The sequence below is a fragment of the Poecilia formosa genome, unplaced genomic scaffold, assembly GCF_000485575.1.
Source record: "Poecilia formosa unplaced genomic scaffold, Poecilia_formosa-5.1.2 Scaffold304, whole genome shotgun sequence".
In the NCBI taxonomy this organism is placed as follows: domain Eukaryota; kingdom Metazoa; phylum Chordata; class Actinopteri; order Cyprinodontiformes; family Poeciliidae; genus Poecilia; species Poecilia formosa.
The window spans coordinates 199,036-223,351 of NW_006800243.1; the positions used below are offsets into that span (position 1 = coordinate 199,036).

The 24,316-nt window shown below is 38.1% G+C and overlaps 1 protein-coding gene across 3 annotated transcripts in view; it reads left to right on the forward strand.

The window, feature by feature from the left end:
• fstl4 (follistatin-like 4) overlaps nucleotides 1–24,316 on the forward strand; it is a 192,228-nt gene that overhangs the window by 20,849 nt on the left and 147,063 nt on the right. For 2 of the 3 annotated variants that reach the window (XM_007572566.2, XM_007572565.2), the window contains exons 2-3: nucleotides 497–645; nucleotides 5,433–5,466. In XM_007572566.2, the coding sequence (XP_007572628.1) occupies nucleotides 502–645; nucleotides 5,433–5,466 (178 nt within the window). In that variant the 5' untranslated portion in view covers nucleotides 497–501. Of the gene's footprint in view, nucleotides 1–494; nucleotides 646–5,432; nucleotides 5,467–24,316 lie in introns of all 3 variants that reach the window. The other variant, XM_016660948.1, reaches the window with a different exon arrangement.

Here is a 24,316-nt window from a genome sequence, read left to right on the forward strand (position 1 = left end):
TACTAGCAGCGGTAGCTAATCTATCTGCTGTGCTAGCTTAGCTACTAGAAGTGGTAGCTAATCTATCTGCTGTGCTAGCTTAGCTACTAGCAGCGGTAGCTAATCTACCACACAAATCACTTATCAATAACCGCAAAATAAACATCAAGCCTAAAAACATGAAACCGTAACAGACTGAATGTTTAAGTGTTTCTTGGTGTTGAATCCTGATGTCAGTGATTTTAAGTTCTGCAATGGTTGTAATGCATTATTTTCCCCTTTGCCTCTGCACTACTTTAATAACAGCTTCATCTCCAGGTTTCATTTTAAGGCTTTTACTGCAGCAGCGCCGTGATGGATAGAAAGGAAAAAAATCGTCTTTTTGCCCTCCAGCGTTGTGCACATGTGCAACAATAACATGCAGTCGGTTTATGGAAATCTTGGATTTTTTTATGTGCAGCAGAGTTGTTCAATGTATTTATTGTTGTTTTGGGCTTTTTCTCGTGTTTTTCTCCAGATAAAATGGGCCTCCTGGGTGTTTGGGTTGTGGTGGTTCTGCTGGGAACGTTGGGATGCTGGACAGCCGAAGGTCACAGGAGCAGCCGACGAGGCGGCACGGATGCAGCCGCCAAGTCCCACACCTCCCACCAGGAGTCGCACTCCATGGTAAGCATCCTCACCGCCTTTCAGAATAAAAAAAATAAAGTTTCATTGGGTGTCAACATTGCAAGCAAAGTTCCTGGACTGGCCACTCCATTTCTTTGATTGGTCAATAATTTCATTTTACATAGTTACTGCTGTTAAAATTAATTAAAGTTTAACAAACCATGGCCCCTATGCTTTATGAAAACCTGATAAAACGATCATATTCTTAAAGGCAACACATCTCAAAACACACAACAGAAAAAAAAGTCTAAGAATGTGCAAGATAACTAATGTTAAAGTTTTTCTTCAGTTTGAATGAATGTTGGCTCAGAAGGACTGTGAGGAAACGACTGCAGAATAAAAACCAAACCTTTACAGTTTCTGGCCGTAATCAAAATGTAAATGCAGAGGAGAAAATATGAAAACATTTAAAAAACGAAAACACGAGGATCTGCCATCACAGGCAGGGGCCAATTTCCATTCTTTTCATTTCTGTTTATGCAGTTTGTCCCTGTTTGTTTTACACATAACCCTCTTACTCATAAGCTTTTAATCCAATGAGCACATTTAGTGTTTCTTTATGGTTTCTGCAAATCTCATAACCACTCTGCCCTTAAATAAACACCACTCCACAAAAATATTATAATCTTTTAGTCAAATATACGCCACGTTGAAATCCTCCACTTCTTCAAAGTGTTATGAAAATGCATTAAGTGCAGAGGAAAGCTAAAGTGTTCCCAGTTAATTGGGGCAGAGCTATCTGCATAAGAAAGCCTTCAGTTTTACTCATTTGGTCGTCTGCAGCCCTAACAGACTCCAGCCTTTCACTGATTCAGGAAAAAATGTCACGACTTATTCAAACCTGAATGCATTCATGATAATCTGCCCAGATTTGACCTTAAATTCTTGCTTGTAGCAAATGGGAAGTTGCTTTTTTGCATCAAGGTAATTTGTATAAAATGGTAAAGATTTTACACAAACTATCCGCAGATCACAGCGATTCTTTTTGTTTGCAACTTATGAGAGTTTCATCCTCATTTCAATGTAAAGGAGATTTTATTAAAGCTGCATTATTGACCTGCTACACACTGTAAAACATTTGAAGGTGATTTAATTCCACCTGCTGCCTTGAAAATTCAATTTAAGTTGACAAGAAAATTGTTTTGGTTTTAACTCAGAAATTAAAGTTTATGAAGCTGATTTAACAACAAGAAACAAAAAATAATGATAGCACTTTCTGCAGCTTAAATGTTAGTTAATAAAGTAAAGATCTGCGTGGAAATGAGTCATTTGAGAGGAAAGAAACGGGTAAAACCTGGTTTGGTGTTTTAATCAAACATGCCTGGAGTCTCTGCAGCCTCATCCACGCAGATGTGACTGTTTTCTTTTTCTCAGACTCTCGTCAGGTATTTGGATCTATTGATATTAAAATACAATAATCAAACTTCCGCCATGAGCTAATAATTACATTTCTCTTTTTTTGTTGGATGTAACTCTACGGTCAGTCATCATAACGCTGTAGTTTAAATTATTGTCATTTTACGCCTATTTGTTTGTTTTCTTGTTCTCACGTGAGACTAAAGGCTCTTATAGATATATTGATCATAGATCTGATATTTTGTCCTAGTTTATTTGCTGCTGTTTTGTTTGAACCTCAACCTTGGTGTGTGTTCAAAAATAAAATCCACTTAATTCAGGATTTAGATAAACGAACAATATGAAATGCTTCTTTGCTGTTTTTTAAGGTCACAGAAAAACAGGAAAAGCTGCTGGATATTTCCAAGTTTTCAAAAAAATGAAGGAAGATTAGACGCATTGTAAGATATTAAGTTGAAGTAGCTCATTAATGCTGTGAAAACAATGATTCCCCTTTTGTTCTTACTGTTTTTCTGGGGTTATTGTTGCGTCTTAATCTCAGATTATAAAGTGCATTGAAACTCCTCCGTAACTGATAAACATAAAACATGAGAGGAATATATTTATACACACGTCGAAACGTGAATCTTTAATGAAAGCTGCCTGTGTCGCCTTGGATTTACCAGTCAGAACAATATTTACTTTACAGTCTGAATTGTTTTTCAAATTGCTTTTGCACAAAATGTCAGTCTCCGTGGCGATGCCAGATTATTGCTGCATGGGGGATTTAAAGGGATGCTCAGAGATTTGCTTCTGGTATTTTTTATCTAGAAGCTCCAGCATCTTATTGGGTTTGTGTTTGCAAACTCTCCTCAGTGTGAAGCAGAATATGAGTCGAATCAACGCAACACTTTTTATTAAAACTGCCAAATGTTGTAAATTAAGTTACAGTAAATCTGATTTCATCACTTTGGTGCCTGGTTATAAAAATCTGCATAAACCAGGATGTGATGGGATGTGTGTCCATTTCCTGATCATTTATAGATTACCATATTGATAAAAGTGCAATTCAGTATTTTTATGAACGTCATTTTGAATTCCAGTTGTCGCCACATGTAACATCCATCCACAGCAGATTTTCATAGATGCATTTTGACATTTTAAATGCCACTTTTAGTGATTAGTTTCTGCACAAAACCTAAAATCAATCCCATAAAGTGGCCTGATATTTACAGTAGATACAAAACCTGAGAGGGATTTTTACGATGGTCTGTTGGGGCCAAAACAGGAGAAAATTTCCACCAAAAACTCAGAAATTCTCTAGAAATACTTTCTTTTTTCTTTTTTTCTTTTTTTCCCCGACATTTGAAATTCAGAAACTTCCAAGTTCTTTTTTGTATAACATTTCTATCAATATATAATTTTTTTTCTAGAACATTTTTTATTTTTTTTTCCAGAAAGAATCGAGAACTCAACATTTCAGATTTCCTTTTTGTTTGAAATGTTCTGGTGTTTTTTCTGCTGTGGCGCTGAAACGCTGCAGCAGATTTTACATGTTTTAGGAGAAAAGCATCTGATTTTCAGCTTCTTTTGAACTGCATTGAATACATTTATTTTCAGTAATAACAGGAAATGCCTGCTATATTTAGTCAAATTTAATAAAAGCTGATTTGGGTGCAGCAGTGTCTCTGGATAAACATTTTTACCTTTTCTTAAAACTTGCTTATAAAGAGATGAATACTTTGCATTTTCCTCTGTAAAAAAAGTATGTTGGTAACATTTTTTTACCCTGATTACAAATGAACAGTTTCCCTCTGCATACGGGCCAAATTTGTATAATTTTTGAATTGCAGTTTGGGGCCACACAAAATCAGTCCAAGGCCCACAAATGGCCCCCGCGCCTCACTTTGGACACCCCTGGCCTACATTATGATAAAGATGTTGCCCTCATTTAACGTATTCCTCTAATTCCTGTCTGCGGTTTCGCCTGAAGTCAAGATGCCAGCCTGAGGCAACAAAGGTTAAAAGATCCGAATCTTCTCTACTCCCAATTATTCACTCTGCATCTGTCAGGACTGCAACACTTTTTACTTGATGGAAAACAAAAGTTGTGTTTAAAAATACACCTGCCAACCTCTATTTCCAGGAGAAAGAGCTGGCTCCTTTTTCCCTTAAACCCTGCTGATTTGTCCTATTTGCTCAGATTAAATCAGATGGGAGCCATAAACTCATCCAAGCACAGAAAGCAGCAGCAGCAGCAGCAGCAGCAAGAAAATCAGGTTACTGCTAATTACATGTGAGCAGCTAAAGTCTAAATGTGTAAAATAAAGTGACAAAAACAGCTTTTGTTTGTCAGAGCAAACTGTATTTTTAGAAAGGAGCTCAGAGCCGTGCTGTCACCCCTGTGCTTGATTTAAATCTTTAATCAATTGATCAAACCGCTCAGTTTTATCTGGGCATCATGAGGAAGAATGTCTGCAATTAAGACAGACAGATGGCATCGGCGGCGAGGGAAGAGGAATGGAGATGCAGAAGGTTTGACAACCGCTGCGTTCCCCGTGGGAGTCCAGGTCTCCTGGGGTTGGACGTCAGACACACACACACACACACACACACACACACACACACACACACACACACACACACACACACACACACACACACACACACACGCTGCTTTTATCAGTGAGGCTCATTACCGCTGGCATCCATGCTGAGGGACAAGAACGCAAAATGTCACTGCACTTCAAATGCTGCCAGGTATCGGATTGTTCTGGATGGCGATGCTCTGACAGAGCGCACCGTTCTATTTTCAAATATCATGTCGATGGCTTGTTTTCCCTGCATATGCTAATGAGCAACGTCTCCAGATGACACGTTTGTTCAGATCCTTAAAGAAGCTCAACTGATTGGTCACTAATAGGCATCAAAGTGTCTCGTATGCTAAAATATTGCAGACATATTCTACGTGCAGAGTTGGGTAGTAAGTAGTTACATTTACCTTCAGGAGTATTTTTGCAGGTAATCTGCTGAACCAGCACCCGCATGCGCCTTTCTGCTCTTTGGTCTCAGATAAACTGAAACACCAGCGCAGAAAAAACTTCCATCATCCAAAAAATGGTTTAAATCTTTAAACGTCCATGAATGACAGACATGCCACCGTCTGGAAACATGATGTCTGAATGACGCGCCCGGTTTGACATCTCAGTAAAGATTCCTGAACAATATGTTGACAACTTGTATTTCCAATTAGTGATTGAGTTTTTGCTGCTGTCACCCACCAGCGTTTTGTTTTACTCCTCCACGGTTTGCCCTTGCTTTGTGCCGTTTGTTTCAGAGGAGAGGAAAAGGCAGAGTAACGTGTGGAAAGTGGCAGCGAGGCGGCTGCTGTGCTGCCCTCGCTCCTCTGAGCTTGTGTAATAACCAATCCTGTGTGTGTTCTCTGTTTGCAGGAGAAGGAGAAAGCAGACGGGAGCATCGATCAATGTGAGTACGCTTACAGTGTTCAAACCAAAACAGCATTTTTCAGAATATACCGTCACAATATGGTTTTTCTTCTGCTGTGCTTCTGTCCTCTGATTACTGGGAAACGCAGCGAGAAAGTAATTCTGCTCTAAATAGCTCTGATAAAATGGGCTTTTAATAATGAAATATCTCTGAAAAACATGAGAAATCCCGCTTGTTGCTCCGGCGCCCTGAGATTTATTTATTGGAAATGGTTTCTGATGTAACTTTGCTCCACAGACCGACGTGTGAAGTCTATTGAGATCTTTACACAAACCCTCTGCAAAAACCCAAGAACATTTAGTCTAGTGTCTAGTGCAGATGTCTTAGTTCAGGGGTGTCCAAAGTGTGGCCCACGGGCCATGTGTTGCACTTGGACTGTGTTTTTGTGGCCTGCAGCTGCAGCTCAAGAATGATACTAATGTTTTTCACATTCACAGATCATAACCCGGCTTTCATAATAATTAGAACCTCGTCTGTCCACTTAGTGAAAAGCCGACTCTGCTGCACGTAAACCAGCTTTTATTTCATCTACGAAACTTGACTAAATTTAGCAAACATTTTGGGAGAAAGTGACCCAAATTCTGCTCTTATAACTGGAAATGTTCAGTCGAGTCCAAAATAACATGGAAACTGTTATGGAAGCTGTTTTGATACAACAAAATCCATTTTACATTTTGAATCTATAATAAAAATAACTTAAAATAAAAACTAAATAAACTTGGAGGAATATTTGCTTGATCTTGGTTGTTTAGTTTCTTGGTCTGTGAATGTAAATGATGGGCTGATTTTGATCCATGTGATAAAAAGTTTGGACACCCCGTCTTAGTTTTTTCAAAATTCAAAGAAACGAAGTCACAAGTAACTTTTCAGCAGATATAGTTTATTTTAAATAAATTATTCCTCTATATTGATGAAAAAGTTCTTGTTCTGTTGGTGGATTATTTAACTTATTGTAAGTTTTCTGCATGTTGCAGTGAAATAAGTATCATTAATATTAAGGAATAATTTACTTTTAATTAGCTTTGATGTCTTGCTGAAAAGTTACCTGTGAATTATTTTTGTCTTGTTTTAAGTGTACTAATATATTTCCACTGGAGACTAGACCAGATATTTTGTGTTTCTGCATGTTAAGCTCATTTTTAGTGACTCCCTCTCTGACATGTAACTCATTATTTTGCTGTCAGATGTTTGTTTGTCCCTGTCAGACATGGAAAATGATGTTTCTCTGAGTTTTTTCCTGCCGTCGGCTTCAGTGATTCATGCCCGTCATCATCTCAGTCGTTACTCTGAGTAGCCAGTCAGCTCGACGTCAGCCACATTTATTGGTGCTGATGGTTTAAAAAGTGACAAAAAAGCCTAAAAATCTGTCCAGTTTCCATCAGATTTCTAATCTTATTCTGAGAAATGACCAGAAAATCTAAGCTTTCATTTCTATACTGTTGATGAAACACTGAAACGGTTTTTAACAGCATCGTTGCTGCACAGTGACTGGTGTCCCTGATGTATTGAACGACCTCCGTTTGCCGAGAGGACGGCACGACTTAATCTTAAAACATTTCACAAGGTTGGATCGTTCAGGACAGACGGAGCGTCTCTGCACTGCAACAGTTATCGCCAGATTTTGGTCTTCCTGTACGGAGGAAGTTTATTTTTATATTTTAATCATTTCTGTGCTGTTTTGAGCATAGTCTGGTTATCCTCCCACTGAATTTTACCAATTTTCAGTTTTAAGTTCCCTTTGATATAAAATGGCATTATTTTGAATATATTTATGTATGGAAACCTTGTAAAGTGACTGGAGAGGAAGTTACTCACATATAAATCACTTAAAATGAACCCTGTTGGAAACCTCCTGGTTACTCCAGCAAATACTGGATTCTGAACGCTTCCTGAGGTAAAACATTAGTGTTGTTGTTTCTAAATTAATATTAAATTATTTTCTTATTTGAGATTTTTTCTCATTTTCTGCAGATAAATACTAAATTTTGTTTGAAATTTCAGAGACAGGTTGTCAGTAGATCATGGAATAAAAGAGCAATGTTCATTTTACTTAAACATACCGATAATAAGTAAAATCAGAGGAACTGATCATTTTAAGTGGTCTCTTATTTTTTACAGAGCTGTATATATTTTTACATATTTGTTAAAACTGTCAGTTTAATAGGAGTCAGAAACAAGTTGCACTCTTCCTCGCAGTTCTGTTATTGCAAAAATGAATCACTGCCTCTGATTGGCCAGAAACAAACAGTCAGAGCCAGGAGGCGGGGCTTAGCACTGTCAATCAACCTAATGTACGCTACTCAATCCGATAATGGAGAAACAAATTAAAGTTTGTCAACCATCATCAGTGGCTTTATGAACCAAATTAAATTCATTGTAAGAGCCTTGAATATTAATGTGGACGAAACCCTTTGAGAAATGAAAATAAATAAAAATAAACGTGTTTTTGTTCCTCTGGGAGTTGAAACTCGGCTTAGACTTGGTGTGAAAAACTAAAAGCAGGAATTCAACTTGTTCCCCAAAGTCAGAAAAAATTTACTGTGCCAGTCCTTTTAATAAAACAGATCTCTAGATTTTTATTAAAAAAATAAAAAATATGAATAAGCATGATTCCCTTTCCCACCTATTTTATTTATCTGAAGAGAAATACTCATAAAATTCTCAACTCTTTTTTTTTTTTTTTTTTTAAATATGACCCATAATTAGCACTTATCAACCAAAGTAGTTAGAAATAAAACCACATTTTTTACACTAGAAGGTACAAATAGATGCAGAAACTGGACAGAAAACAAAATCAAAGAAATGAAAAAGTTCCAGTTATCATAACGTAGAAATGACGTTCCGTGTTTCTGTCCATGCGTTGAGTTGTTAGCAGCGTGTTTATGTCTGGCTCACAGTCGGACGGTGACATTAATCAACTCGCCCCATTTCTAGTCGAAACTTTCTGTGTTGCAGAGATTGTGCATAAAGGTTAGCTCGCGGTTTAAAGGTCACTTCTTGTCATTTTTATATTATTTACTCCTCGTGTTATTCTTTTCAGTGGGATCCATGTGGAAAAATTGAATATTCCTCATTTATCTTCCCAGGGAATGGAGATTAATTTGGTCTTGAGTGCTTAATTTATGAACCTTTGCAGAGGCCTAATCGGAGTTTGTTACCGTCACAAATTAAACAATGGCAAGAGGCAAAGCAAGTTAAGCAGGCCTGTGGTTCATTTAGATTGTAATTGGGTGAGAATTAGATGGGACAAGGTTGACAGAGAGACTCTGTAATAAGCAGCAAACGACTGGGCAGGAAGCTGAGAGGAGTGGAGGGATGAGACGGATCTGAAGTCGACTCCTTAATTATTCAGTCATTGTCAGCTTCTCTGTGGAGACGGAGAATCTAAGAGCAAAGAAGAAATAAAAACTGGACCAGATTGTGACAAAGAAACGAGGAAAGTGAGCTGGATTTTGGTCCAATTAGAGAAGATTAATAATCAGTGTTTTGATGTATAAATCATGATCTCATTCACAGCATGCTGTTGACGTTTTTCCCACCTTTGCAGTAAAACTGCTTCTAAAACATGAAGAGACTAGTGACAGGAAAATTCAAATTATTAAACCCTTACAGAAAATATTTCAGTGCACGTTATTTATCAGGTGTCAGGAGATCCTGACTTGTTTTCCCTTTTTTTAGTCCCCTGCTGAGCTGCAGCGAACACTTACACAAATGTTTGAGTAAATCTAGGGCATGTAGAACAAAAAACGTTAATATTTAGTGTGAGCTATTATTAATGGCCTGTCACAAAGTGGGGGAAGTTTTTAGTGATAAAATAAATTCAGCTGCTGGTGTTGATGGATGAGCCAGATGCCAACAGGTAGCTGTTCTTAGAGAGACTAATTCAGATTTATTCACTCGTCTTCCGTTTATATACTTTATGTTTATACAGACATGACTCAATGAATGAAACAAAGTCAATTCAGTTAAAAATGCTTTCAATTTCCCTCTGGGATAAATAACATTTCAGCTCACAGTATCTGCAGAGAGTCATTGTTGATGATGAGAAGATCATGTGTAGCAGTCAGTGTTACAACAAAACAGAAGAGGCTTCTGACTGAAGCATGTTGCTGAATGTTAATAAGAGTTTGTTGCCACTTCCATAAACTGTCCCTCTACCTCGCTCATGACAAACGACTGAAATATGATTTAACTGTGAAGCAGTAAAGATGTCTGAAATAATAAAAAATCATTGCACTTCTTAAACTTTATTAAGAATAGAAAAGTTTCAACAAACAACCAAAATAAAAACATGGACAGAAGTCTTCAAACAAACCATCAGCAGAAAATTTTAGAAAAATGTTTTAGTGTTATTTTACTATTAGAAGCAAAAGTAAACAAGTAACAGAAATAAAGTTATTAATTATTGAGTAAATGACAGTTATGCCTTTTTATTGTTTAAAAATGTCTAAGTTGGTCATGGTTCTCAGTCATTTTAATTTTCAACTCCTCTGAGAAAGAATCAAAATGGCGCCCTCTGCAGGTGGAGGCGATTCTGATTTCAACATTTGTAGTTTAAAATCTGTTTATATAGTTTTAAAAGGTTTTCAGCTGTGTGTAGTTTTTAATTTACTGTAAGAAATTAAGTGGAATTAAAATTAAGCTTTTCTTTTTGGAAGAATCGATATTTGATTCAGAAAATGTAAAAATGATGACATTTTCTGCTGCTGCGTCTTGTGTGAGCACTAAATGATTAGATCGCACAAGCAGAACTTTTCACTCCCATAAATCGTACCTCACTACCTCGCTCATGTCAGGAATGTTTGAAATATGATTTAACTGTGAAGCAATAAAAATGATCAGGCAAAAGGTTCATTGAGTCATGGAGGACATTATCAAATTACTGAAATAAAATCCACTTCGATAAAACAAAACTACCTGCAGGTGAAGCTGAGAGCATAAATACTCGAACATAAATCTGGTCAGGCTTGAGATTTGATTCAGTTCACAGGCTGAACATGTTTTATGTTATCATAATTATTAGCAAAAGTGTGAAAGTCAAAGACAGAAAGGTGATTTCACTGTAGTGACAGTGGAGACTCCATTCTGAGTTTACCTGCCGACCCTGATGACGGGCTAAAGGAGGACGTTCAGCTCCTCCAGGGGTCGGAGGAACCCACAGCGGCTCTCTCTGTAACACTTAATCTGACGCTACAAGCAGCAGCAAAATAAATCTGGACGCTCACAAAGATTCAGCACCACTGGAAAGATGGACACATTCATTCACCGACATGAGAAAAACTACATGAGAACAAGGATCAGCTTAGCCACAAAAAGTTTAATTTTTAACTCATTTTCTTGTCAAGAAAGCGTTTCATATCAGTCAATTCTGTGTTTTAAATATTTTAAAATTTCTGAAGAATGTTCAACGGGTGCTGTCTGAACATAGCATTCTGATGCTGAAAATTAGCACCTATGCTAAGCTTAGCTAACATGCACTCAGACAATCCTAATTATTTTGACTGACACACTTACTACATTCAGTATGTTAAAATTAGCCAGAAATGATAAGGTTAGCTTAAGTGCTATCGGTTGCATGTGACTTACATTGACTTAGTCATTCAGTATGATAAATATTCCTAATAAATCAAAAATTAGTTAAAATTCTTGTTTTAGCTGTAAGGCTAATGTTAGCATAAGAGCTATCACTAGCTTATAGAGCGATTAGCACGTTAACACCAGCAGGACGTGGGTTATCCCCAGCCCGTTGACTAACACACTTCATTTAGCATGTCTAAAATGTCTGAAATATGAATTTTGAATTGAATTAAAGCTGCCAAACGTGACGTGACCTTTCCTGTTTTTAATTTCAGAAACACTTTATTGATCTCAAAGGGAAATGAAATGTTGTTGGAACACATTCATTCAAATTCTTCAAAGTTTTCACTCCGTTTTTTATTTTTAAATCAGTTATGAGGTGGGATGGTAAAATCTTAAACTCAGCAGGTTGTTGCTAGGCAACCAAAGAGGGGATGAATTTGATGACAAAGCTTAGCTAAAGCCTTTCATCTGCCTACATCTCCCAGAATGCTCTGCGGTTCTGGGTCAGAGTTCGGTGAATATTCTGATGTTCTATTATATCTATTGGTATTTATCACGTGTCTATCAGGAAAAATATTGATTTATTGTCCAGTTGACTTTTTCTTTCAATGAATGCTGTGATGTTTTAAGATTTTTTTCTGTTGTCTTTTGATGTCTGACAGATAATGAAAATTCCCAATTCTCTTTCTCATAAAGTAAGAATATAATGTAAGACCAATAGAAAAGGATAATTTACACAGAAATGTTCTATTATTTCCATCATATTGACAGTTTTATACAATCATGGAATAGTTATACTCCAGTTGAGTTTTATATATTTTTATGTGAAGCACAAGGTAACTTTTTAATGATTTTCTGTTAGAAAATCTGTTCTTAAGCAGATATGCTGCTTAGAATTGTTTTTAAATTATTCTAATTACCTCTAATTATTCCAATTATCTTCCACTCTCCTTTATTCGTCACCTTTTCATCCAGAGGTCAAATCCTCAGTGATGCAGCAGCTGATGTGATCTTTGGCGTCACTGCAAAGCTTTTCTTCTTACCTTCAATTTTTCCTGCTTTACACATCAACCACAGACGGCTTTATGAGCTGAGAACAAAAATGATTGCTTTTCAGTTCAGATTATATGCCTGTGCGCTCGGCTCCCTCTGTCTGTCTGTAGGTCCAAACATCTGCATCTATAGTCTGAATTTATATCTGCATACAGAAAGGCGACGCGCTGAATGAAATCCTTTCATATCAAATGGCTTTTCAATCAATTCTTCCACTTTCTGGAGCTCTGATGGAGGATTTAATGCTGCTCTTCAAGAAATATTGACTTGTTTGGTGTCTTGTAGAAAATACTAACACGTCCAATAGGTGTGCAACTAGGCTGAAATCCTGAGTCTATGCAGGCTGTGATTTAAAATCGACTTTATTTTTCACATTAATGAAACTATTCACAGCCATTTTCAGTTTGAAGATACTAAAGAAACACGGTGCAAAGGTGAACATGTTTTCTATCAAATAGATTTGGTTGTTTTTTTATTGTAAATAGACAAAAATAAATGCGTGTTTTTGCAAGTGCAAATCTGAAAAATGTGGCATTCAGCTGCATTAATTTTGGCTGAAAGTGGCTCCTTCACATGATTTATGGCAAATGTTTGTGTTTATTTATTATCTCAAAAGAGATGATTCACATCACGATATCTAAAAGTTAGCGATAAAGGCTAGTTATCAATATACAATCAACATAAATATGAGATATTGCAATTCAATACAGACAAATTAACAAAAAAAGAGAATAATAATGATAAATATAGTTTTTTTTTATTTAAAATGAACATATCTAGTTACAAATTTAAAAAGAATAAAAAGCAGTACAGCACAAAAGTTTACCACAGGATGTTAACTTTTGTTATTCAGTATTTTGTGTTGATTCTCTCGAACAGTTCTCGACGTGCTATTGGTGACAAATTGATTATTTTTTATATTTAAATGAAGACGTTCATCCAGACGCAGCGCCCTGAAGTGACTGTAGGATCCGGGATGAAATAAATGATGCAACAATAAAGTGGTGAGTGTGAGAAATCAACATGGTGATCACAGCGGCAGCGCCTGTCAGGACAGAGCGAGAACAACATGAATCAAACCGACTGATATGGAATCCAAAGAGCGTTTTAATGAGGCGCTCGTGTTTCCCACGTAATTTCCCTAAATATGACAAGCAATTACCTTTGTCCAGGTTTGGCAGCAGACGTGTGTGCGCTGGCCAGGATTCTGCCTTTCAGGGTGTGTTGGAAAATTAAATATGCAGTTTGAGAATTACCTGCAGATTCTCCAAACGTTACCATCTATGAGGAGCATCAATGTAATTTAGCTGCAGTCGCACAAATTTATTGAGATAAGTGTAGGAAATGTCACATATTTGTCATATTGCATCACCAAGGTTAAAAACGTTGGTTTCCCTTGGGCTGTTAATCTGTGGCCCACAGCTGCAGTTCAGGAATGACACCAGTTTCTTTCAATGGAAAATGTTAAGTAAATAATAATTAGAACATCGTCTATCCACGTATTTTTACTGGACAGCCGACTCTTCTCCACACAAACCAGCTTTTATTTAATTTTTTAAACTTGGCAGTTTTTAAATTAACAATAAATCAATTAATCTCATAAATAAAAAGCCTAAATAATTTCCATTTTCATGATTTATTATTTTTCTCTTTTGATTTATTTTGCAAAACTGCTACTGAAACACTTTTTTTTACATCGCATGAGTCACATGATCAACAGCTGGATGTTACTACACGCGGAAACTCCGAAGAAGACGACAGGAAGTAGCTGGATGATGATGATTTTGAGAGTTTAGGAAGCTGTAGATCTGATTAAATCTTAGTAACTTTAGTAACAGTAACTTTCTACAGTTTGTTTGTAATCCAAGTATTTATTGCTAATGAAAGTGGTTTGAAGTTATTGTAAGTATTCCTGCAATGATCTGGGAGAAAGACTTGATTATTTTGCAAAATGCTATCCATTTCTACATGAGTTGTTTTTTCCAAACCACATGAGCCTCAGTGTAACACATTATAATTTATTGAATCTGACCATATTTCCCTCATTGCCTTTTGGCTCCCTGACAATGAAAATTTAGACCGATTTGAGTGAGAACTGTGTATTTTATGTCATAAACAGATAAATTTTAATGCATAAATAAAACTGATCAGATAGGTTTAACGATCCTCTGTTTTTGATTGCATGATGTGCTGAAATGTTATTCTGCTCATGCTCCCACTGCGCAGCGTTTAGTGAGCTCCAGCCTGTCTGCGGTGCCCAGTTGTTCACATTGTTAGCCTTTCGCCTCAGGCTCGGTTTGAGACGAGGCGGTTTTACTCTCTTGCTGCTGTTTATTATATTTCCTGTCGTGACTGCCGGTTGTTTCAACACATCGCCACCTCAAGCGGTTGATCGTCTTGAATCATGTTTTCTGTTGTTTTCTTCTCTTTCATTTTAAAAGTTTAAGCGCTTGCCTGAAAAGTAAATCTAACTTTTACCTTTTTTTTTGGGTGGTGAAATTCCAGTTTAGATTGAATCCGTCCCCCCACACCCCAAACAGACTCTGTGCTAACAGAAGCATGTAGGCTGGATTTAAACACCACAAGCTGCTATCTTCTTGTTCATGTTCTGTTGCAAATTTAATCACAGCTGCCTCACGCGTTCCTGTAACTCTCTCCCTCTGTTGGACCTGAATTGCTTTGTGAAATAGTTTGTATCAAACATCTCTGAAGCGATTGGTTCATCCGATTCTCACCTGTTTTTCTTCTGCTTACAGTTGAATGATTTAATCCTCCAGTTTAGTTCTGCTGCTCAGTTATAAAACAACGATGCCCACAAGTTGCTTCTTTATTGTTTTTAACTCTGTTGGTACCAGTTATATGGAGTAGGTTCTCAGCTTAATGCCCTACAAAAACACAAAATCTTGCAAAGCGTTTTTTTGTCTAGTTCCTAGTGCAAATATCTGAGTTCACTGAAACACGAAAAACAAACTTACAAGTGACTTTTCAGCAACATATAAGAGCTTTTTAAAAAAGTCAATAATTCCTTAATATTGATGAAAAACGTCTTGTTGCACTGGCAGATTGTTTCAAAACCAAAGAATTGTGCCGTTACCTAGCAACCTCAGCCAAGCCAGCCCGTTACCTAGCAACCTCAGCCAAGCCAGCCCGTTACCTAGCAACCTCAGCCAAGCCCAGCCCGTTACCTAGCAACCTCAGCCAAGCCCAGCCCGTTACCTAGCAACCTCAGCCAAGCCAAGCCCAGCCCAGCTTGTTGCCTAGCAACCTCAGCCAAGCCCAGCCCGTTGCCTAACAACCCAGTCCTAGTTCCATTAGCAGATAAATTCACTTATAACATGACATTGTTCAGATTCTATGAATAATCTGCCAATGGAACGGATACATTTTCCTCAACTTTAACCAATTATTGATTTAAAACAAGCTCATCTAGCTGGAGGAGGGCAGAGAGTAGCAATACTTTAATGTATTTTTACTCAAGTAAAAGTAAAAAGTAGCTGTCCAAGAAGTTACTCAAAAGTAACAAAAAATGTTTGGTAAAAAGTCTACTCTAGTAAATGTAATTGGTTAACTCTGATTGTAGTCCAGCACGTGCTATTAATGAAACTGTGCTCATAATTCGATGCTCTCAGTTGAAAAACATTTAAAACAAAGCAGTGGTTTCAGATGTTTTTCATGCAGTTTTTAGAGTGTAAAATTAAAAATTCTTTTAACGAAAAGCAATGAAGAGACGATCTCATTTATCCCTCACGTCTCTGTTCCCCTGGAGATGAGACACGGCCTCCAGTCATTTTTGGGAATTGCCTGTCATGTTTAAACACAAATGGAGCAATTTGTGCAAATAGAAAGTGTTATAGCGGAGCAGACTTCCAGGTGTGTTGACGACAGCTGGGCCCGGAGGAGAGGCTCTTCACCCTGAGTGCATCAGCGCCGGCGCTCCGGGTCCGTGAAATAGGGCAGCGAATGAATTAGGGTGTCATTGGTTAAAGGAAAAACAGAAAGAAGAGCTTTTTGGTGAAATTGCTACTCGGCATCGTAAGCAGGAGCAGCAGGAATGGTGTGAAATCAGATAGCGTGGTTATTTTGAAGTGTTGGAATGAGCCGTGTCTCAGAGAGCGAAGTGATAACTCAGCTGTCATCCTGCGTGGGACCAGATCATAACAAACTTCTCTGTTCAGGAAAACAAGACGCGCTTCGCATTATTCAGCACTGCTCTGACTTTTCCTTACAGTCATTTATTTTTTATGATTTTTCACTGTAAAATAAAATCTCTACTTTCACTGGATGTTATTTACACTGCAAAAACACAGAATCTTACCAAGTAATTTAGGTCTAGTTTCTTGGTTAGATTTCGTATTTTTGCAGTGTAATATTCACCAACCTGACAAATTGATGTGTTTTTTGGTTTGAGGAAACGACTAAGCGGTTTGTTCCTAAGGCCCAGAGGTAAAGGTCGCCCCCTAACCAGCATAACTCTGTACCAGCTGTTAATGATGAGAGGTCAGAGCGCCAGGCAGCATCTGTTTCTCTGTCGGAGTCGCAGTTCGATTTAACAAAGTCAACTGAATAATGCAACAATTCCTTTCCTGGAGGTCGGCAGAGGCCACTGGGATTGTTAAATTTGATTTTTGCACTTGCACAGAGCAGCACACATGAAATTTAAACAGTAATGCTAGAAAAAGCAGCCGCCATTAAATTTCCTTACAAGCCGCCGTAGTAATACTCCAACTCGACGTAGTGTCTTTTCAGAGTTGGGTACTGTTGTGACCCATCAGATCATAACATGAAGGATCCATCCTCCTCAGACCTCAGACACACAAAGATTGACATTTTATCGATTACAATTTTATTATTTGTTACAACCAGTGGAGTATATGGCTTCAGAGTGAGCTATGGTGCCGAAACAGCAAACAAAGAAAATTAACCAGAACTTAGTAATTAAACCAAATGAAAAAATTAAGAAAAACATGAAAATTAAGGAAACATAAACGGCAGCTCAGGCCTACAAACTCCAAGAATAAGGTGTTTTTAACGAACAGCATTTTTAACAAACGGCGTTTTTAACAAACTGCCATTTTAACGAACGGCGTTCTTAACGAACTGCCATTTTAACAAATGGCGTTTTTAACAAACTGCCATTTTAACGAACGGCGTTTTTAACGAACGGCGTTCTTAACGAACTGCCATTTTAACGAACGGCGTTTTTAACGAACGGCGTTTTTAAGGGACGGTGTGGCCGGTTGAGAGGAGCTGAGGATGGATGGCAGGATGTCGGCAGCTTTTATATCCGCCCTTCCGGCAGGCCACCAATCGGACGTCTCCTTTGTTTTCTGGGAACTTTATTTATTTATTTTCTTATAGTTGTAATCTTTTGATGTTTGTGGTAATTAATTTTGTTCCTTCAGAAGTGATTGATCTAAAGAAATAACAGACTTTACAAAATGTTAATTTGGATCTGTATTACCCTTTAATACTTTAAGAAATGGAAATAGATTATTGGTCATGTTGTCACACCTGAATCTTACACATTGTTGCTTTATTTCTGTACATTTGAAATGTTTATCTATAGGAAATCTGCAGTGGAGCTGAGCTGTCCCAGATAATGGAGTGTTTTCCATTATTTGCATTTAAGAGACGGATGCTTCGTTCTGGAAAGTAAAAAAACAAGAAGCCATTCTTATCAAGGATTAGAGGCTGTGTCTTTATTCAGATCTATGCTTCTTCGTTGGTATTCATGCAAGCAGTAACCTGCGAGCATTAGTATGGGATGGAGCTGCTATAAAACATTATGCTTCCTCTGTTGTGGCTTCTCATTATTTTCCCCAGGAATAATAACGTAGAACCTTATGAATTATATCCTCTCCTCTATGGACTATCAAACATTCTTCAAATGGATTTTAGTACAATCTTGAGAGTAAATAACATTGAATGCCACAAATTTAAATGGTTTCAGACTGAAAAGCATATCTAATACTGAGCAATAATTGGAAAACAATGCTGCATAGTCCAACACCTTTTTGTGGGGGAAACTAGTTTGTTTTATTTTATCAATAACAAAAAAGGTTACGAAAAGGGCATCTATTGGGGATCAAGATAAAATAACAAATAAGCTATCATTGAAACTTATTGCATGAAAGGCTGCTGGCTGGTAATCAGTTCCTGAATACTAAAGAGTGGAAAGCTGAGCGTTGTGCCAGGAGAGCCGATGCTGTCAGGAATTCACCTGTTTGGTCAGTGAATGCAGATGAGTTCACACACTACAAAAACACAAAGTCTGTTCTGACCAGTTATTTAGTGTCTAGTTTCTACTCCAGATTTATTAGTACACTTAAGGAATGTAGTAGAACATGGTGCACTAAACTGTAAAACGTCATTTAACAAAGCTTCGAAGGAATTTTAATAATGGAGGAACTCGATTCGCTACAGCTCTAGATGCATTCCTGTTGGTTGAAACGGTGTTGCCAGTAGACATCAGTATTTATTATCAGACCAATAATATTCAAACTCTTTACACTTAAACAGAAGTTCAGATGTGAGTTCAGTTCAGTTTGAATTCAGTTTCTTTATAAAGCAGCAAATCACTACAGATGTCATCTCAACATGCCTTTGGTTACAGAACAATTCAATCATAAATTTCATATTCAGATGCAACATGAAACTTTTTCTGCCTCATGAGAATAAACACTGCCTTCCTACAATCGAAGGATTCAAGGAAAAAATGTTTCTATGCAAGACATGGATCACAAACGGCTGCAGAGAAGAAAGCTGAAACCATTAAAATTTAATCGTAGTTATTCAGTGGAAGACTGTTGATTCAGTATCTGCAGCCCTGGACTCCTGCTTTCAGCCGTGGGTTTTAAATGCTTCTGTAGCGTCCGTTACTCCTCCAGTTGGCACATAAACAGTCATGTTGGACTGATAGCTTAAATATTTGATGGCAGATTGAAGACCATCACTCAAGCCGCTTCTCTGGATGTTCTTAAAGGAAACTGAAACCAATACTTTGTGTTTGTTCAGCAAATTAATTCCACAAATAAATCTCTGCTATGGATTCCCTGCAGTGAGACGTCACACGCCCAAGATCCCGCCCCCAGCTTCCTGCTGGAGGAAGCATAGCTAACAGCAGCCATAGCTAATCTACCACCGCTGTGCTAGCATAGCTAACAGCAGCAGTAGCTAATCTGCCACCGCTATGCTGCCATAGCTAATTACAGCAGTAGCTAATCTACCACCGCTGTGCTAGCATAGCTAACAGCAGCGGTAGCTAATCTACCACCGCTGTGCTAGCATAGCTAACAGCAGCAGTAGCTAATCTGCCACCGCTATGCTACCATAGCTGATAGCAGCAGTGGCTAGTCTACCACCGCTGTGCTAGCATAGCTAATAGCAGCAGTAGCTAATCTACCACCACTGTGCTAATAGCAGCAGTAGCTAATCTACCACTGCTGTGCTAGCATAGCTAATAGCAGCAGTAGCTAATCTACCACCGCTGTGCTAGCATAACTGATAGCAACAGTAGCTAATCTACCACCGCTGTGCTAGCATAGCTAATAGCAGCAGTAGCTAATCTACCACCGCTGTGCTAGCATAACTAATAGCAGCAGTAGCTAATCTACCACCGCTGTGCTAGCATAGCTGATAGCAGCAGTGGGTAATCTACCACAGTGATCACTTATTAATAATCGCAAAATAAACCTCGAGCCTGAAAAGATAAAACTAACAGACTGAATGTTCTGCTCTTTGTGGGAAATGTTTGAGTGATTTCTGGTGCAGCGACGGAAAAGAATCGTCTTTTTTCCCTGCAGCAGGCGTCCACAGTAAAAACGTTGATTTGTAGTTTCCATATCAGTAGTTTCGTGTTGGACTAGACATTGAACTTAGCATAAAATGAAAGCAGTGTTTCTTTCGACAGTTTATTCTATAAAATTTGCTTTTTCTCCAGTTTGTTCGTTTATGAAGAATTTTCTCAAAAGCAATCATGGCACTGAGTAAACGCGACCCTTTAAATATACAAAAAGCTGCAGAAATCGCACTATTTTAATGCTTATTTCATTAAAATATTATGTTTATTTACAAAGTAAGAATAAAAAAATTAAATGGTTTGTGTAATTAAAATTGAAAATACTAAAAATGTTGATGCAACATGAAAAGTTTGGCCCTTCTGCTCTACAATGGTGGTGAATCAAATCAAGAAATTCAACCCATAAAATTTGACCTATGCTTTGAGAAAACACTTTGTTTTCTTTCTGTAATTGTTGAGGTAGAGATAAAAATAGAAAGGATGCCTCCTTGCTGCAGCTTTATCACTAAGCAGTATTGATCCCCGTCCACCTCAGTCAGAAGTGAACCCACCAGCTTCTGAAAGACTCTCAGCTTTAATGTGAGGCTATGAGGCAAATATTTGAACGAGGTTTGGTTCGCTGCTGCGTGCCCAAAGCTAACGCTAGCCCAGCTAAATAACACACTTCTCCTTCCAAGAGACTTGAAACAGTGAAAGCACAGCAGCACTAAAGTTGCTTTATCCTTGATGTAATATTGATAACATTAAACAAACGTTGTTCACATGTACCATGGTCCACAGTTACTGTTTCTCCTTCCTTTCCCCGCAGGAATCGGCGTTTTAGCAGTTTGTTTTCACAGGAAGCACAACGGCTTCAGCCTCCTGCTGCAGTGGGTGGCAGGGCCGGTCCAAAACTTTCTGGGGCCCCGAAAAGGCTTGGACACCAGATACACCAGATGCTCCATTAATCATATGTGTATCATAAGCATCATTTGTAATTAGCTAACATCATATCAGTGTTAATTTTAACCATACAGGAGCAGCAAACAACTGAAAGTATTTTGATTTTGAAATGCAAAATCTTACCAAGTATTTTTGGTCGAGTTTCAAATATCTTAGCACATTTAAAGTAAGAAAAACTAAAGTACAAGTAACTTTTCAGGAAGTTATAGGAGCTTGTTTAAGCAATTCCTTAATACTGATAAAGATTCTTGTTCCCATTTAGAAATGAAATAATCAGCCAAGTAATTTTTCATCATTAAAGAATTATTGAATTATTGTAATAAGCAGAATCAGTAGATCGCCCAAAAACTACCCACGTAAGAGCAGCACTTACATTTACTTAGTGACTTTTTTGAAAAAAATTACTTTTAGCAGTATTTTTCTACACTTTTACTTAAGTAATTTTATTATGAAATATTTCTATACCATGTGTTTTTTTTCCATCTACTACTTCTTGTTCTGCTGATCTGTAAAAATGTCCACCCTGCATACTGCTATTTATTTGTAATCATAGCTCCTGCTGTTTGTGCTAATGACAAACGACAGAAAAACCCACTAATCCCATAAGAGATTAATCCGTCTGCGGGAGGAAAGTTGGAACAAAACTAGCAGATGTGGAGCAGGAAGCATGGCAGGAACCCACAGATGGGATCCTGGGATCCAGAGGCGAGATTTACAGCTGGGTTTATCAGAGAAGTCGTGCAGAAGTATGCCTACCTTCAGGCCCCAGCAGTGCTGCCAGGTCCTGCTGAGCGGTGATGAGTCGGCACGGCGAGGCGGCCTCTGCTCGCTCCGGGAGCCGAGCCAGGAGCCCCGGCGCAGCTCACTAACTCCAGCTAATTTACCGCCGCTCAAAGAGAAAAGCTTGCTGCCTGCAAGCCAGAGCTTCGTTTGAAGGAGAAGTTTTATTACACAGCTGCTCTGATCAGCGCGCCAAAGTTATCAGATTTAACTTAAAAGTGTTGAACAAACGCCGTAGAGGGATTGTTTGGTTGTAAGGACAGCGGACGCTCGCTGCAGAAAGAGCCACTCCACCTTTAAACTGTCACTGGTTGCCATGGTTACCTGCATTTATCTTGCTGTTTCAGCATCTGCTAGCATGTTGTTAGCATTACACAACTGTTTATCACAGCGTGAAAAAAAAAAAAAACGCTGCTAATTTAATATCAGAGACCCATTAATGATGCAAACGCTTTGCATGCTGGGTAAATGATGAGAAAATGGCCGAAGCTTCAGTGGCTGGAGGTTAGTTACTATCAGAGTTGGTAGTAACTAGTTACATTTACTTGGTTACATTTACGTGAGTAACTTTTCTGAAGAGATGTGCTGTTAGCAGTATTTTTGCTACATTTACTTGAGTAATTTTATTATGAAGTATTTCTATTCCTGAATAAAATTTCTGGATTTTCATCCCACTGAATAAAGAACAAACATGTTTTAGCCAAAACAAACACATGCACGCACACACACGCACACACACGCACACACACGCACGCACGCACACACACGCACGCACGCACGCACGCACACATGCACACGCACACACACACGCCTGCAGTTTCTGTTAAAGCTTCATAAATATTTTATTGGAAGAAAAATTTTGTTTTTCCTGATTTTGTCACTTTTTGTCATTTTGGTTCTTAAAATACCAAAATTTCCTCTTCATAACTTTTCATTTTGATCCATCTGATGATGTAATTTTTAAATATGATAATTTGCTCAGTTACTCAGTACTTGAATCGACTTTTTACCAAATACGTTTCACCTTTACTTGAGTAAAAATACGTTGACGTATCTCTGCTCCTGCAGGCTTTGGAAGCTCTGCCTCCTCTGTCGTTGCAGACTTAGAGCTGGACAATGATAGTCTCTTGAATCTCTCGTATGCCCCTCCCACCTCTGTTGCTGCATCTACATGACTGGATTCAGTCGTTACTGAATCTGCAGCTCAGCTAACGTTGATGGATGCATTTCTCTTGGCAGCCAGTCCAACCTGTGGACGTATCTCTGCTCCTCTTTAGTCTCGCTCTCCAGAGAGAAGTCGCTTAGCGTGATAAGTGATGTTTATGGCCTCGATGGCAGTTGGGGAAAACGGGGACAAACCCGAAGAGAGGATGATTCGGAGGCATCCGGGAATCGCGACTTTGTTTTCATTAATTGCTCCATCTCCTCTCCTCACTTTTAGCTTGAAGGACAAACATTCAGCTGTTTTCACGTCTCACAAGCCGAGGAATCGTCTGAGTGCAGCAGATGGAAAACATTTACACTGAAATGAGGAGGATTTATTTCTATTTTGTCAGGAAGGCCACCTTGATTTTCCAGAGCGTTTGATTGGCTGGTTCACCTCTAATCAGCAGCAATCAGGAGGGTTGATTGGTTTGAAGGACCGGCTTCCAGCGACGGGCCAACAGGATGTCAGATGATGAGCTGGCATCTCTGAAACTACAGGAAATTAACCTGTATTAAGATGAAATGGTGGAAAATGGCGAGGACCAGTGGTAAATATGTTTATTACAAAATAATTATTCTTATCTGGAAATGTATTTATTTCATTCTAAAGATAAAACCAAAGTGCTTTTTTATTTAATTAATGTAAAATAATGAATATAGCTTCATTTTTTTTGATTGAAAAGTTTAATTTCATGGACATATAAAGCTATTTACCAGGCCAGTCAAAGCTAAACGGTGAGGAACAGAAAACAAATCCTGAAGGTTTGGAAGGAAATATCTTCTCTGAACTAAATTCAGATTTATGCCATAATTTGTAATTTTAAGTAATTTCTAAGTAAATTAAATCCTGTTTTGCTGATATTTACACAGACTCAGTCAAACACCAAAGATCTAAAGATCCTCAGCTGTTATGACCCGATATCAATTCTCTGAGACTGCTTTTAACAAACCTATCATACAAACAAATGAAATCTTTTCAGACATGAAAATACTACTTATATAATATGAACTAAAAGAATCAAAAAGGAGATATTTAATTTTATACCCTTATCAGTTACTGTCGACTGTTTAAAAAGCTAATAACAGTTATTGCAGTTCAGTTGGTAACGATTTATTACGATTTAACTATTTATCATTTAAAATGAAAATATTTTTTCTGATCTTTTTGAGCATTTGTTGAACAGATCTCTGCTGATCACACTCATATCTCATGTTTTTACCCTCTTTTCAAATACTACCTCTCACTCCTTCACATAGTCTAAACTAAATGTTTTATTTCCCATTTCCTCCAAGTTTTGGCCAGAAGTGGTTCTTCAAACCTAACTCTGCTCCTTCCTGTCTCTGCTGAGGCTGCAGTTGCTGCTGGTAGCTGCTGGTTGCTGCTGGTAGTTGCTGGTAGTTGCTGGTTGCTGCTGGTAGCTGCTGGTTGCTGCTGGTAGCTGCTGGTAGCTGCAGTCGCTGCTGGTAGCT